This window comes from Paramisgurnus dabryanus, chromosome 18 (genome assembly GCF_030506205.2).
Source record: "Paramisgurnus dabryanus chromosome 18, PD_genome_1.1, whole genome shotgun sequence".
In the NCBI taxonomy this organism is placed as follows: domain Eukaryota; kingdom Metazoa; phylum Chordata; class Actinopteri; order Cypriniformes; family Cobitidae; genus Paramisgurnus; species Paramisgurnus dabryanus.
The window spans coordinates 5,353,501-5,366,458 of NC_133354.1; the positions used below are offsets into that span (position 1 = coordinate 5,353,501).

Here is a 12,958-nt window from a genome sequence, read left to right on the forward strand (position 1 = left end):
AGCAAACTAAATCTGCCAATGGGGTAAGCAAAAAATCTTGAACATTTTTCTTAAACACTAAATTCAAGAAAAATGCAAGAAAATTTTGCTTACCCCATTGGCAGATTTTTTTGCTTGTTTTATGCACTTAAATTTGATATTTTTGGTCTAAAAACTAGACTTATTTTCTTGGGTCGTTTTGCTCATCAAGAAAAAGCATCTTTATTTAAGAATTTTAAGATTTTTACTGAAAACAACAAAAATACTAAGAATTTTTTTCTTGAAAATAATTTTTTGCAGTGAAGTGTTTAAGAAAAAAAGTAAACTTATTTCAAGAATTTTTTCTCACCCCATTGGCAGATATTTTTGCTTGTTTTAAGAACAAATTCACTTAAATTTTATGTTTTTTGTCTAAAAACTAGACTTATTTTCTTTTTAGAATTTTTAGATATTTGTACTGAAAACAAGACAAAAATACTAAGTAAGAAAGTTAAGTGAGAAATGCATACAGTTACTTATGCTAGTTCATGATGCATTAACCCTTTAACTGTCATTGCCACACATTACATATTTAAAACAATAATTTCTTTGTCTAAACCTACACTAATCTTGACAAAACTATAATTTATTGGAAAGCTCTAAGAATGTAGTTTTCATATTCAAAAACCTTTATGCATTAATAATAATGCAGTGACAGTAATTAATTAATTTGTGACAAGATAATGCAGCTAACCATTGACACCTAGTGGCCTTTGTTGGTAAAACCACTAAAAGTGTGACAGAAATCTTTTTTTGTGTGTGATTTTAACTTGAAATTTGGTTCAGAACTATTTGAGACTTCTGGCTAATTTATTTTTAGTCTTTTGAGTTTAAACCATTTTTATGTTTTTTGTATGTTTTTTAAAACATAAAATGCATGCTTTATTGCTTTATTTAAAAAAAAATTTAACTGCTATAACTAATAATTTATCTAATCTAATCAAAAAATAATAACATGATCTTAGAATAATAAATGCTGTAGATGCATTGGTAGTTTATGTTAGCTAATGCATTAACTAATTATTAACAAATGAAGTCTTACCCATCTTATGTTCCAAGTCCTATCTTAGCTAATCGCTTTTGTTTCACAGGGGATTGATTTTACAAGACCTGACGTTTGTTCACCTTGGAAACCCGGATTTTATTGACGGGAAAGTGAATTTCTCCAAGCGCTGGCAACAGTTTAACATTCTGGACAGCATGAGACGCTTCCAGCAAGTGTGAGTAATCCACTGGCATGAGTTTAGATCACACGTGATTCAGACTGCAGTGCATTGCTCGGATTTAGACTTTGCTGTAATCATTTAGAAATCTTTTGGTTTGGAATGAAGCAGTAAGGCCGCGTGGCTTATTGATTTTATAAAAGAATGGCTAGCAAAGTCCACCAACCTAATAATAATCACAAAAAGCAAATCTTTTGCTTAGTAATGTAGTACAGTAAGTAAGTACTTCAATCTAGTTCTGTTCACAAGCTGTGTACATCCATACAGATTTTAGGGACCGTTTACACAACAACGATTGTATGCGGTTACGATAAAGAGTTATGGTATGTGGGTTTTTTTTATATTGACACCCTGTCATCTCCGTGTAAACTACATAAGCGTGAATCTGTGAACATTTTGTGATATTGTGCATATGTGTTAATTCATTCTAGTGGCATGTATAAGAAGAACAACAATGGCGACCTACAGGACTGTGTTTGTGCTGCTCAAGAGTTTATTAACACTTCAACAACAAAGTTTACGAAATATTGGCGTTTTTAGTCCAGCGTCACTTGTAGTAATAAACCTACCTCATTATCCGTCTAAACAAAAGTGCTCGAAGCTTCCACCCTTTTGATTGTTTGTATTTATCTCTCACGAATGTGTATCTGTGCAGGTGTGTAGTGTTTCTTTACAAGGTAACATCGCCATCTACTGGCCTAGCCCATGAAATACAGCGTATTTAGTCGTTTTTTTAACAAATAAGTATAAATGTGGTTTTTGTAATTTATGTAAAATGTAATTTTTTTAATAAACGTTAAAATTGTTGCCGTGTAAACATAGTCTTATGCTGCATACGCACAAAACGCAAAACATTGCGTTCCTTAATTTTGATTACTCACAGGATTTAATTTGGTATCATGTGAATTATTTTATATTTTCAACAAGACGCATTTGAGGCGAATAGCTCGTGTTTTCGCGGCAATTGCGGCACCCAAATTTTCAACCCGTTGTCAATTTGCGTCTATACGCATCTTTGCATTTACTTTGTATGTAATCTACTCGCACAAATCGTTGAATTCGTGTTTGGTGTGTATGCCCCATTAGTGTGAATTATTCATTATAAAATATGCAATAATATTTGATAAAGATATTCAAAAGAAAAATATAAACATGTATTATTTACATTTATCAGTGAGTAATAAAATAATTGTTTTGATGTTTGATTTTTCATGCTTGCATTTGTAGACACTACGAACTGAAACGGAACGAAGACATCGTCTGTTTCTTCAACGACTTTAGCGATCACCTTGCGGAGGAGGCGTTATGGGAACTTTCGCTTAAGATCAAACCACGAAACATCTCCCGGCGCAGAACCGAACGAGAGGAGAAGACCTAGAACCTCATATCGTTAACCTCAGTGACAATTTATGGTGAGACCCGAACCACCTGCAGAACCTTGGGAACCCATGCTAGCTCTTTTCTGATTATGAAACTGACTGAACCAGTAATGGCTCCGATTTGCACCGATAAACTGCAAGACCCAGCAGTATTTTTTAGCCCAGTATAAATAAATAAATAAACGCTTACAGACACACACGTACACACTAGCACACATAAAGCGCTCAAGAGGACTCAAACGCTTAATCCTTGTGCGCGTGCATGTGTACTTAACACTCAAAGAGGGCTCGGTTCATTTAATAATAATAATAATACACTGTGCCTGTTGGAGTGAGTACATTTTTGTTTGTCCTGTCCGGACGTTTCCATTTGGCCTTCCAAAGGGCAGTCGCTTTTTCCGACTCGACGGCTGAGTTTAACGTCACCAGTTTCAACATGCGTTTGTTTGGAGCTGTGCAACCTGCAAATAACCTTCAGACCGGACGACTGGGACGTGGACGTACAACTGTGCAATCTCTCAGATTGATATGAAATATTCACTTATCTGTTGAATTAAAATGAATTTGACAGATAGTGAGTAATGGACTGTATGGAATATAATAATTAAAAAAAGATGGATGAGATTCAGACTGGCATTACTATTGTTTTGTGTGTGTGACCATGTGCGACACTCATAACTGTTTACTGTCACTGTGCCCTGTCTGTGTAAATCCCCAGAACTTGTCTGGGTCATATTTTACCCTAAAATATAAAATAAACAAATATTTTTCTAGCAGTAAGATTTATTTAATTATGACTGTAATGTCAAACACATTTTCCCCCTTACAATAACATATTGTAATGTAAAAATCGTATGTATGTTACTATAATGCAAAAAGAGAGATTTATTTAAATGTGCATTATAAATAAGAGAATACACTGCAAAAAATGATTTTCAAGAAAAAAATGTCTTAGTATTTTTGTCTTGTTTTCAGTAAAAATATCTAAAAATTCTTAAATTAAGAAGCTTTTTCTTGATGACCAAAACGACACAAGAAAATAAGTCTAGTTTTTAGACCAAAAATGTCAAATGTAAGTAATTTTGTGCATAAAACAAGCAAAGAAATCTGCAGCAAAAAATCTTGAACATTTTTTTTAAACACTAAATTCAAGAACAATTTGTTTACCCCATTGGCAGATTTTTTGCTTGTTTTATGCACAAAATCACTTAAATTTGATATTTTTGGTCTAAAAACTAGACTTATTTTCTGGGGTCATTTTGCTCATCAAGAAAAAGCATCTTTATTTAAGAATTTTTAGATATTTTTACTGAAAACAAGACAAAAATACTGAGAAACCTTTCTAACTTTGTCTTGGTTTCAGTAGAAATATAAAAAAAAAATCAAGATATATTTTCTTGATGAGCAAAATGACCTAAGAAAATAAGTAAATTTTTAAGACAAAAAATATACAATTTAAGTTCTTAAAACAAGCAAAAATATCTGCCAATGGGGAACTTGAAATAAGATTTCTTTTTCCTTAAATACTTAATTCAAGCAAAATTTTCTCACCCAATTGGCAGAAATTTTTGCTTGTTTTAGGCACAAATTCGCTAAAATTTTGTATTTTTGGTCTAAAAACTTGACTTATTTTTTAGTTAATTTTGCTCATCAAGAAAATGCATCTTAATTTAAGAATATTTAGATATTTTTACAAAAATACTAAGTACACTGCAAAAAGATTTTCAAGAAAACATTTTCTTAGTATTTTTGTCTTGTTTTCAGTAGAAATATCTAAAAATTCTTAAATTAAGATGCTTTTTCTTGATGACGAAAACAACCTAAGAAAATAAGTCTAGTTTTTAGACAAAAAATATCAAATTTAAGTGATTTTGTGCATAAAACAAGCAAAAAATCTGCCAAAGGGGTAAGCTAAATTTTTTGATTTTTTCTTGAATTTAGTGTTATTTTTTTGCTTGTTTTATGCACAAAATCACTTAAAATTGATATTTTTGGTCTAAAAACTAGACTTATTTTCTTGGGTCGTTTTGCTCATCAAGAAAAAGCATCTAAATGTAAGAATTTTTAGATATTTCTACTGAAAACGACAAAAATACTAAGAATTTTTTTCTTGATGACCATTTTTTGCAGTGTAAGAAAGTACTTTTTTGCTGTGCAGTGTCCGATCTAATGAATGATCTTCAAATTAGGCTGTTATGAATGAAATAGGATAGGGTTCAAATGTTAAACATTTTTTAGGGCGAATATAAGATATTTTGTGGTGAAATATGACCTGGACATGAGTTCGATGTTTTCCCGCAGCCGATTATAATGTCAATGCCCGGAGCTCAGTGTGTATGTTTCATGTTTATTTGGGATGTGTATGATATGTACTGTATAAATGTATGTATAGAAGTTATGTATAATCTCTGATCATATAGAGGGCAGTTATGAGGAAATATATTTTCAAACCAAATAAATCATGCACTAAAATATCTAACATAATAAAGCAAAAAACACAAGGACTGAATATGCTGTGATCTCAGAGAGAGAGAGAGAAAGTTTGTGTGTTTTCTACTGGGAGTTGGAAAGCAAAGTTTGTTTTCTTCAATGTGCGCGTGTGTTTGTGTGTGATGTTGATGTTTATCATCTCTTGGGATTTTTTTTCCTGTTACACCTATAATGTCCTGTATATTCAACCTCCAATAAAACTGCTCTCTTTGTAATCAAGATGTGTTTTTATTTATCCAACACTTTTAACACTTACAAAAAAGGCCATGTTCATTTTTTTTTTAAAGTAGCATCAAGGTAATACTTAGTTTTTTTTAAAGCAATCCTTGTCTACCATTTAAATATTTGTGGTAAAATTGTACAATAAGGTTGTATTTGTTAACATTAGTAAATGCATTAAGGTCCGTGACAAAAACGGTTTGGCAAGATGAGAAATTCAAAAAGCAAAAAAAAAAATGTTTTAAAAGCAATGCATGCTTTTTTATGCACATAGTGTATTTATGTTAATTTTATGCAATAAAAATTACATTTGCACCATTTTTTTTTAAAGTTAACCGCCAATTGCGCCGAAGAATGAGAAATATTAAATATTTCATCCACCTTGATGGCATCTAAGCTTAATCATAAAAAAATATTAAATTTAAATGCTTTTTTGTAATATTTGTCCTGACATATGCTGAAAACAGCTCTGTTTTCTAAATAATCTTTGACAAATTATATAAAAATGAATGTAAAAAATAATATTACACTTAACTAAATGATTATATTTCATTCCACATTTTTTTATGAATATATTTATATTGTCATTTAAAAAAATATTAGTTACACCAATCGACACAGAGCGGTTACACCACATTGACATTTTTGCAATTATTCCCCAAATATTCTTTCAAACTAATATAAAAATTTTAGACTTGGTCCTCAGAAAGTAATCTGCAAATGTATTTTGAAATTTTAACCCTTTAACATTTAATTGAATCATACGGACACAAAATAATTAACGTCTGGTCATTGACTCATTAGCTAACATAAATTAGCAATGAGCAATTTAGTTTTTACCATTTATTAATCTTTAAAAAAAATTGTTAATGTTAGGTAATGGCAATATAATTATTTTTATTAGTTCACTGGGCATTAACTACTGTTAACAGATGTTGATGCTGTTTATAAATGTATTATTCAATTAACATGAACTAAGATTAATAAATGATGTAGAAGTTAGTTCATTTTTAGTTTATGTTAACTAATGCATTCTTATTGTAAAGTTGTACCAATACAATAGGTAATGAATAATTCACTACTGTCATATTATCATGTTTGTATTTCGGTATCATGTAAATTGAAAATATTATAGTATTACAACGCTGTAAAAAAATCAGCTAGTTTAAGTTAAACAATTTCAACTTGCTTTTATAAATTTTGTCAAATTATTACAAATCAATCAAAACTTAAAATATAGGTTAAATTGACTTGCAAAACCAATTTGTTTTAGCTTCATACTGCATTTTTTTACAGCGTATGCCACACCATCAATGTGTAAAACAGTATTAAGAAACAAATACTGATTAGTTTTTTTTAATTTTTATTTGATCACACAAAATCATCTGATGCAAATCAGAGACAGCACATCATGTTTTCTTTAATATTTAAAAAAAATGTGTACATGGCAAAATGCGCAACTGATTTCAAATGAAAAATATTTATAAATATTCACATTTAGGGACAAACAATTTCAGACAGGATATTTCATGTTTTTATAACTTAAACAATGGAACATGTACAATAAAACAATTTATATGTTCAATGTTAAATAATTAGTTATGAATTACTATAATTAGCAATACTCATTTTCTTTAATTTGACAAAACAATGTAGACACAAAACACCATGGGGTGGTTTCCCGAACAGAGATTAGCAGTTAAATTAGAAAATATAACAAACATGTCTTACTAAAAACATCACTTGTGGCGCCGACGTATTTTAAGATATGTCAGTACTAGTTGTTTTCAGTTTGGACAACTCTTATTTTAGTCAGACTAGTCTAATCCCTGTCCGGGAAACCGCCCCATGTGTCCTTAACTCTTTCCCCGCCATTGACGAGTTATAATTTAAGAGAAAACATTTCCCTGCCAACGACTTCCCTGACATGTTTTTACCCAATTTGTAAAAAACGGAAGCACAAACTAATTTTACAACATTTTAACATTTGTATGTTTTGATCACCGCTTTGAATCTGATCTCTAACAAAATTCCTTTATAAAAATGCTATTTTATCAGCTTTTGCTTTGGTATTTTTGAAAAAATCCTACCCATATTTAAAGGTGCAGTGTGTAAATGTTAGCGGCATCTAGTGGTGAGGTTGCGAATTGCAACCAACGGCTTAAGTTCAGTGCTCACCCCTCGCTTTTAAAAAACACAGAGAAGCAACAGTAGCCACCACCAGACAAACATGTCATCGTCGGAGACAACTTAGTAAAAAAATTGTCCGTTAAAGGCTTCTGTAGAAAAATGGTGGCACAAAATGGCGACTTCCATGAAGGGGAACGTCTGTGTATGAAGATAAAAAGTTCTCGTTCTAAGGTAATAAACAGATAAGGGTTCATTATGAATTATAGTTTTATATATTATATAGTTATGTATATTATTTTGCATTTCTGTCAAGAGATCCTTCTTAAAATTACACACTGCACCTTTAAGAGGTTATAAAAATAGAACAAATGAAAATAGGATGAAACGTCTTTTTTCCGTTTGTTTGAAAGCGGTTTTGTTTCATTAGACATATTTGTATGTTAATATAATTATAGAAAAAGATTTTCCTGGAAGGCATTTTTTGAAAATCACAAAAAAAGCTGGCGGGAAACTATTTTTAAAAAGGCTGGCGGGGAAAGAGTTAAAATACTCTTAAAGGAATAGTTCACCCCAAAATGAAAATTAGCCCAAAGTGTATTCGCCCTCAAGCGATCCTAAGTGTTTGGGGCACTATCCAATGCCGTTATAAAGCTTAAAAAAAGGGCCAGGATATTATTTAACCTGGCTCTGTGTTGGACTAACAGTCCTATACACCTATGATGGAGTTAAATATGGGCTTAAATTCATTTTTGGTGAATTATTCATTTAATAATACAATTATTTGACTTGCCTTTTCTGCTATTGCTACAAAACCTGGTATTATAATCCTATGAGATGAGTTTGTCTGTGTTAGTTTATGTGCCACGTGAGTTTACAGTGAGTAACATGGGTACAGATTCAGTAGATGTTAATATGTGAATACCATGTTAATTTAATAATAGCAACAAGAGATAATATTAAATGGTTTATATTATTTGGTGTAATGCAATGCGTTTACGCCGTAAACCTTATTATTTTCATACCGTACATTATTGTTGCTCCTCTGAGCTCCGCCTTACAAACCTTTTAAATATTTTACATTTAAAGAACAGCTGTCGTCACCTTTGACAAATACACGATTACAGGTCAGGTGACAGAAATAAGCAGCAAAAAAGTCACTTGTAGTCTGAAAAGGTAACCTGGTAAGACAGAGATGATGTGTTTTGGAAGCATGCAGAAAAAAACTGTCAAGTTTCAGCCATGAGTGTGTGTTAATGGGGCCGTGAACTGGGCTCCAGGAGGAGTCGTTTCGTAGGAAGATTTCCTCCGCTAGATTTCTCGTCGGGTTCAGCCACGCCCCTCTTTTGAGCACGCCCATTGGTGTGTCCATTCGGAGAGCTCCTCTGCCATTTGCATATGTCTCCACTCAGAATGTCCTGAATATGCTGAACAATCAGATTTATTGCCACTGGAGATTGAAAAAGAGACAAGTAGACGTGAAACACATTTAAAAATCAAGCTTTTTATTTCTTAAAATAAATTCTAACTTTGCAAACTTACCCATGTTGTCAACTCCTCGAGGTATTATGACATCTGCATATTTCTTGGTCTGAGAAGGAAAGATTAAAGATGTCGAGAATATATCAAAGTTCCTATAACAACACTTTCAGATGTGTCTTGTGTAAGTGTGTGTGCATTTTCTCACCGGAAGGCAGAATTCTTCAAAGGCAGGTTTAACAAAAGTTGTGTATTGTGTGAGAATCTGTTCAAGATCTCGACCTCTTCTCATGTCACGCAGAACTGAAGACATCAAACACGCAAACACTTATGAGCTCGTTCTTTAGATGTAATTAACTTTAGCTGTGTCTAAATTCAAGGGCTGCGACCTAGGGACGTATTCTAAGAACGATTGCGTCTTTATATTTTCTAAAATAAATTAATATTTTTTCAGATTCCATATTTATTTTAATAAGTCAGAAACGTCTCCGCTGTGTCCTGCTGACAGGCGCGGTGGGCGCGTGCAGCAGGTGACGCAAATTATAAGTCCTCCAAAAGTTAGACCGTCTCATTTCAGTTCTGAGGCTGCCACTGAGTGTTCACCTTTTAAGGTCACATCCTTATAAGGTCGTAGCCCTTGAATTGGGACACAGCTTATGTAAATCTTTCACTTCTTAAATAAAATTATCAGAAGTAATAAACACATGAAAAAGAAATAAAAATGTGTCCATTAAATAAATAAATTGATTATATTCATTTTATGCCACGTGGGTGTTAACTCTTTCACCGCCATTGACGAGTTAACTCGTCAATTAACACTTTTTTTTTAGTTGCCCGCCAGCATTTTTGTGATTTTCACAAGTTTCACAAGATGCCTTCCAGGAAAATTTTCTTCTAAAAATATAGAAACATGCAAATATATCAAATGAAAGAACAGACCCTCTGCTTTCAAACAAACAAAATGGGGGGGAAAAAACTTTTCATCCTATCTATATTTTTTCTCTGCCTATAAACTCTTAAATATGGGTATTTTTCTTTAAAAATAATTTTTTTTGCAAAAAGCTAAAATAATTGCATTTTAGTGAAGGAATTTTGTTAGAGATAAGATTCAGAACGATTATCAAAACTAGGTCTGTGTTGAAAAAATCGATTCACCAATTCTGAATCGATTTTCATATTAATTTCTAAAGGTCGATCCGTGACTCAGAGGATCGTTTTTATAATTAATAACGTAAACTTGCCACGTCATTGAATTCACGCATGCGTGGAAGGACATTAAAACAACGAACATGGCGGTCAGTAACGTCAAGCGGTTGTTTTGAAAACTGTAATTCAAGCAACAGCTGGAAAAAAAACTTTTTTCAAAAACACTTATCGGATCGAATTGAATCGAATAATGATAATTGATTCAAGATCTTGAGAATCGGAATCGAATTGATTCTTGAAATATGAATCGAAACCCAGCACTAATCAAAACATACACAGAGTTTAAAATTAGTAAATTATTTTTTTTTGCTTCAGTTTTTTTATATAAAACAAGCAAAAAAAAATCTGCCAATGGGGTAAGCAAAATTTTCTTGAAGTTTTCTTGACTTTAGTGTTTAAGAAAAATTTTCAAGATTTTTTTGCTTACTCGACTGGCAGATTTTTTTTACTTGTTTTATGCACAAAATCACTTAAATTTGATATTTTTGGTCTAAAAACTAGACTTATTTTCTTGGGTCGTTTTGCTCATCAAGAAAAAGCAATCTTAATTTAAGAATTTTTAGATATTTTAATATTTTATTTTAATAAAAATATTAACAAATTTTTTTCTTGAAAATAATTTTCTTGCAGTGTAAAGATTAACATTAAAACTCATCAGGGACACGTTTTTTCATGCAAATGTAAAATAAATGTAAAATAACTCGTCAATGGCGGGGAAAGAGTTAAGAGAAAACACTTCCCTGAAAATTATGAGTTTTTCCGGCAATCTGTATTTCCGCAATTATTCGCCAGGTGGCACTCTTACACAGCTTATAAACCTAGAAGTATCCCCCTAGGGCAAACTGTTCAAACTCAATGTATGTGCATTATTTTTCAGTAAGCGCACACCTATGAAGTAGTTCCAGGTCTGTTGACCGCCAAGTTTATCCATCTATCTAGAAAATAAACAGTTACCTCTGCGAGACAGACGCACATCTGAATCCGTGTCGACAAACAGCTTCATGTGAAACATATCTCTGACCTCCTGTGTGTAAAACACCAGAATTCCCTCAAACAGCACCACATCAGCGGGGTAAACACGAATTTTCTCCTCCATCCTACACACACACACATTGAGTGCTGTTATCAGACAGACACACATCAAACCACACCTCTATCAAAGATCAGACACGTGTCACTGGTTTGCATGACATAAAGTGAGATTAAAATGCGTGTCATTGCCTGGAATGGGTGACAAAGTCATATGTGGGAACCTCCACCACTTTTTCTTCTACGATGTCCTTCAGAGTCTGGCACATTAACTCCGTATCAAACGCATCTGAGAGAGAGAAAATAAGAAATTAAAGACTTAAACTTGTCATCATTCCCTTAACCGGTGTCTTTCCAGGTCTGGCATGGACCAAACAAGCTCCACGAAAGTGTGTAAATAAAAACAGGATTTATATATTTGGGTGAACTTTTTCTTGCATATTCAGTTTTTACCTGGATGGTCAAAGTTGTACTGGCCCTTCAAAGCTTTTGCTTTCTGTTCTGGAGTAAGAATCCGATAGAAACTGTCCTGACTGACGATGGTGACCTTACGCTGGCAGTGATCCACCATGTTTTGACCCAGTAGCTCCATGATTTTGGCACATACTGTAGACTGGAGAAGAAAAATTCATTTAATATCACATGAACTGATCATCTAAAGTCTATTTGTAATTGCATCACTGATGGGATTACACATTTTTTTATTAGATAAGGACCTGCTGGTCTTTGTTGTAGTTTAACTTTGTGATTTCTATTATTAGCCTTGCAAAGTAACAAAGCATTATAATTGAATTGTCTGCAATTATTGATGCATGCTTTACTGATATAAAGTTATATGTTTGACCTTTGGGTTGTTTCTATAGCATGTGCTGACTACAGATTCATGTCTTAAATAATGTATTAGAATAATAATAAAGAGCCAGACCGTGACCAGATGACAACAGGTGTGCATGCAGCATAATGACATATAACATCATGAATGCACGCGCATAACACTGAGTAAATGTGGATGTCTCGCACCTTCCCACTGGCGGTTCCTCCGCTCACCCCGATCAGAAATGGCCGGTGACGCGGCCGTTCGGTGTCGCACAACAGCCCGGAATGATCCATGGCGGCGCTACAACAAAAACAACGTTGTGCTCCTGTATGACGTCCAGAAATTGGTTTCGGGTGTGATCGGTTGAAAGCTGCCCGGGTGATGTTTCATCGGTTATCTCCTAGTTTAACCTACTCATTAGACACGGATATGTGAATGCGTTTCGGTCCCTGAACACTTGCAATCAAATATTGGTTAATATTTGTTGATGGGACATGTAGTTGGTGCTCGGTCGGGGACCCGGAATGCGGAAGAAACAATCGAGTCGCATTCAAGTGACAGGACGTTTAAGGGGTTATTGCGGATATTAGTATGCTAGAATGTAGAATAGTTTACATTTTGTTTGACAAATATTGTTTCTGACAAAAAATATGCTGTAGAAATATATTAAATTATTGTTTTATTTCCGTAAACGACTCTGATTGGTCCGCTGTCGGTAGCGTTGAGGAAGGTATGACGTATCACGTGACTGCATCGCGAATGTGCCGTGTCATTTGGAGAATAATTTAATATCTAAATAATAAACTTGAATTGTTGTTAAAAACAGAAATAAAATGTTAAAATTATTGGATTGATTAGCTGACACATACCTCCCATTTTTAGGACAGTTTTTATTTTTGATTGTCATTCTACCCGCTTTTTTTCTGGACGTCATACATGTTAGATGGCAACAGTGCGCAAACTACACAAAG

General features: G+C 33.1%; 2 protein-coding genes across 9 annotated transcripts in view; one reads left to right on the forward strand and one right to left on the reverse strand.

Moving 5' to 3' along the window:
- Positions 1-5,325, forward strand: part of rapgef1b (Rap guanine nucleotide exchange factor (GEF) 1b) — a 56,947-nt gene extending 51,622 nt beyond the window's left edge. For all 8 annotated transcript variants that reach the window (XM_065243756.2, XM_065243755.2, XM_065243758.2 and 5 more), the window contains 2 exons: positions 1,110-1,238; positions 2,469-5,325. In XM_065243756.2, the coding sequence (XP_065099828.1) occupies positions 1,110-1,238; positions 2,469-2,619 (280 nt within the window). In that variant the 3' untranslated portion in view covers positions 2,620-5,325. The remainder of the gene's footprint in view (positions 1-1,109; positions 1,239-2,468) is intronic.
- A 1,350-nt stretch (positions 5,326-6,675) lies between these two features.
- On the reverse strand, positions 6,676-12,491 carry uck1 (uridine-cytidine kinase 1). The gene is made up of 7 exons (XM_065243753.2): positions 12,191-12,491; positions 11,624-11,783; positions 11,363-11,459; positions 11,096-11,238; positions 9,144-9,238; positions 8,999-9,047; positions 6,676-8,906 (listed from the first exon to the last, which is right to left on the reverse strand). The coding sequence occupies exons 1-7, from the start codon at positions 12,278-12,280 to the stop codon at positions 8,710-8,712; spliced, it is 831 nt and encodes a 276-aa protein (XP_065099825.1). The 5' UTR covers positions 12,281-12,491; the 3' UTR covers positions 6,676-8,709.
- Between the last annotated feature and the right edge of the window lie 467 nt (positions 12,492-12,958).

Bases quoted from the DNA above. Each gene is read 5' to 3' on its own strand.
- uck1 (XM_065243753.2), bottom strand. From the start codon at position 12,280: ATGGATCATTCCGGGCTGTTGTGCGACACCGAACGGCCGCGTCACCGG. The intron at 11,239-11,362 runs GCAATGACACGC...GTGTGTGTGTAG, and splicing joins GACTTTGTCACCCATTCCAG to GATGGAGGAGAAAATTCGTG. The intron at 8,907-8,998 runs GTAAGTTTGCAA...TTCAATCTCCAG, and splicing joins TCGAGGAGTTGACAACATGG to TGGCAATAAATCTGATTGTT.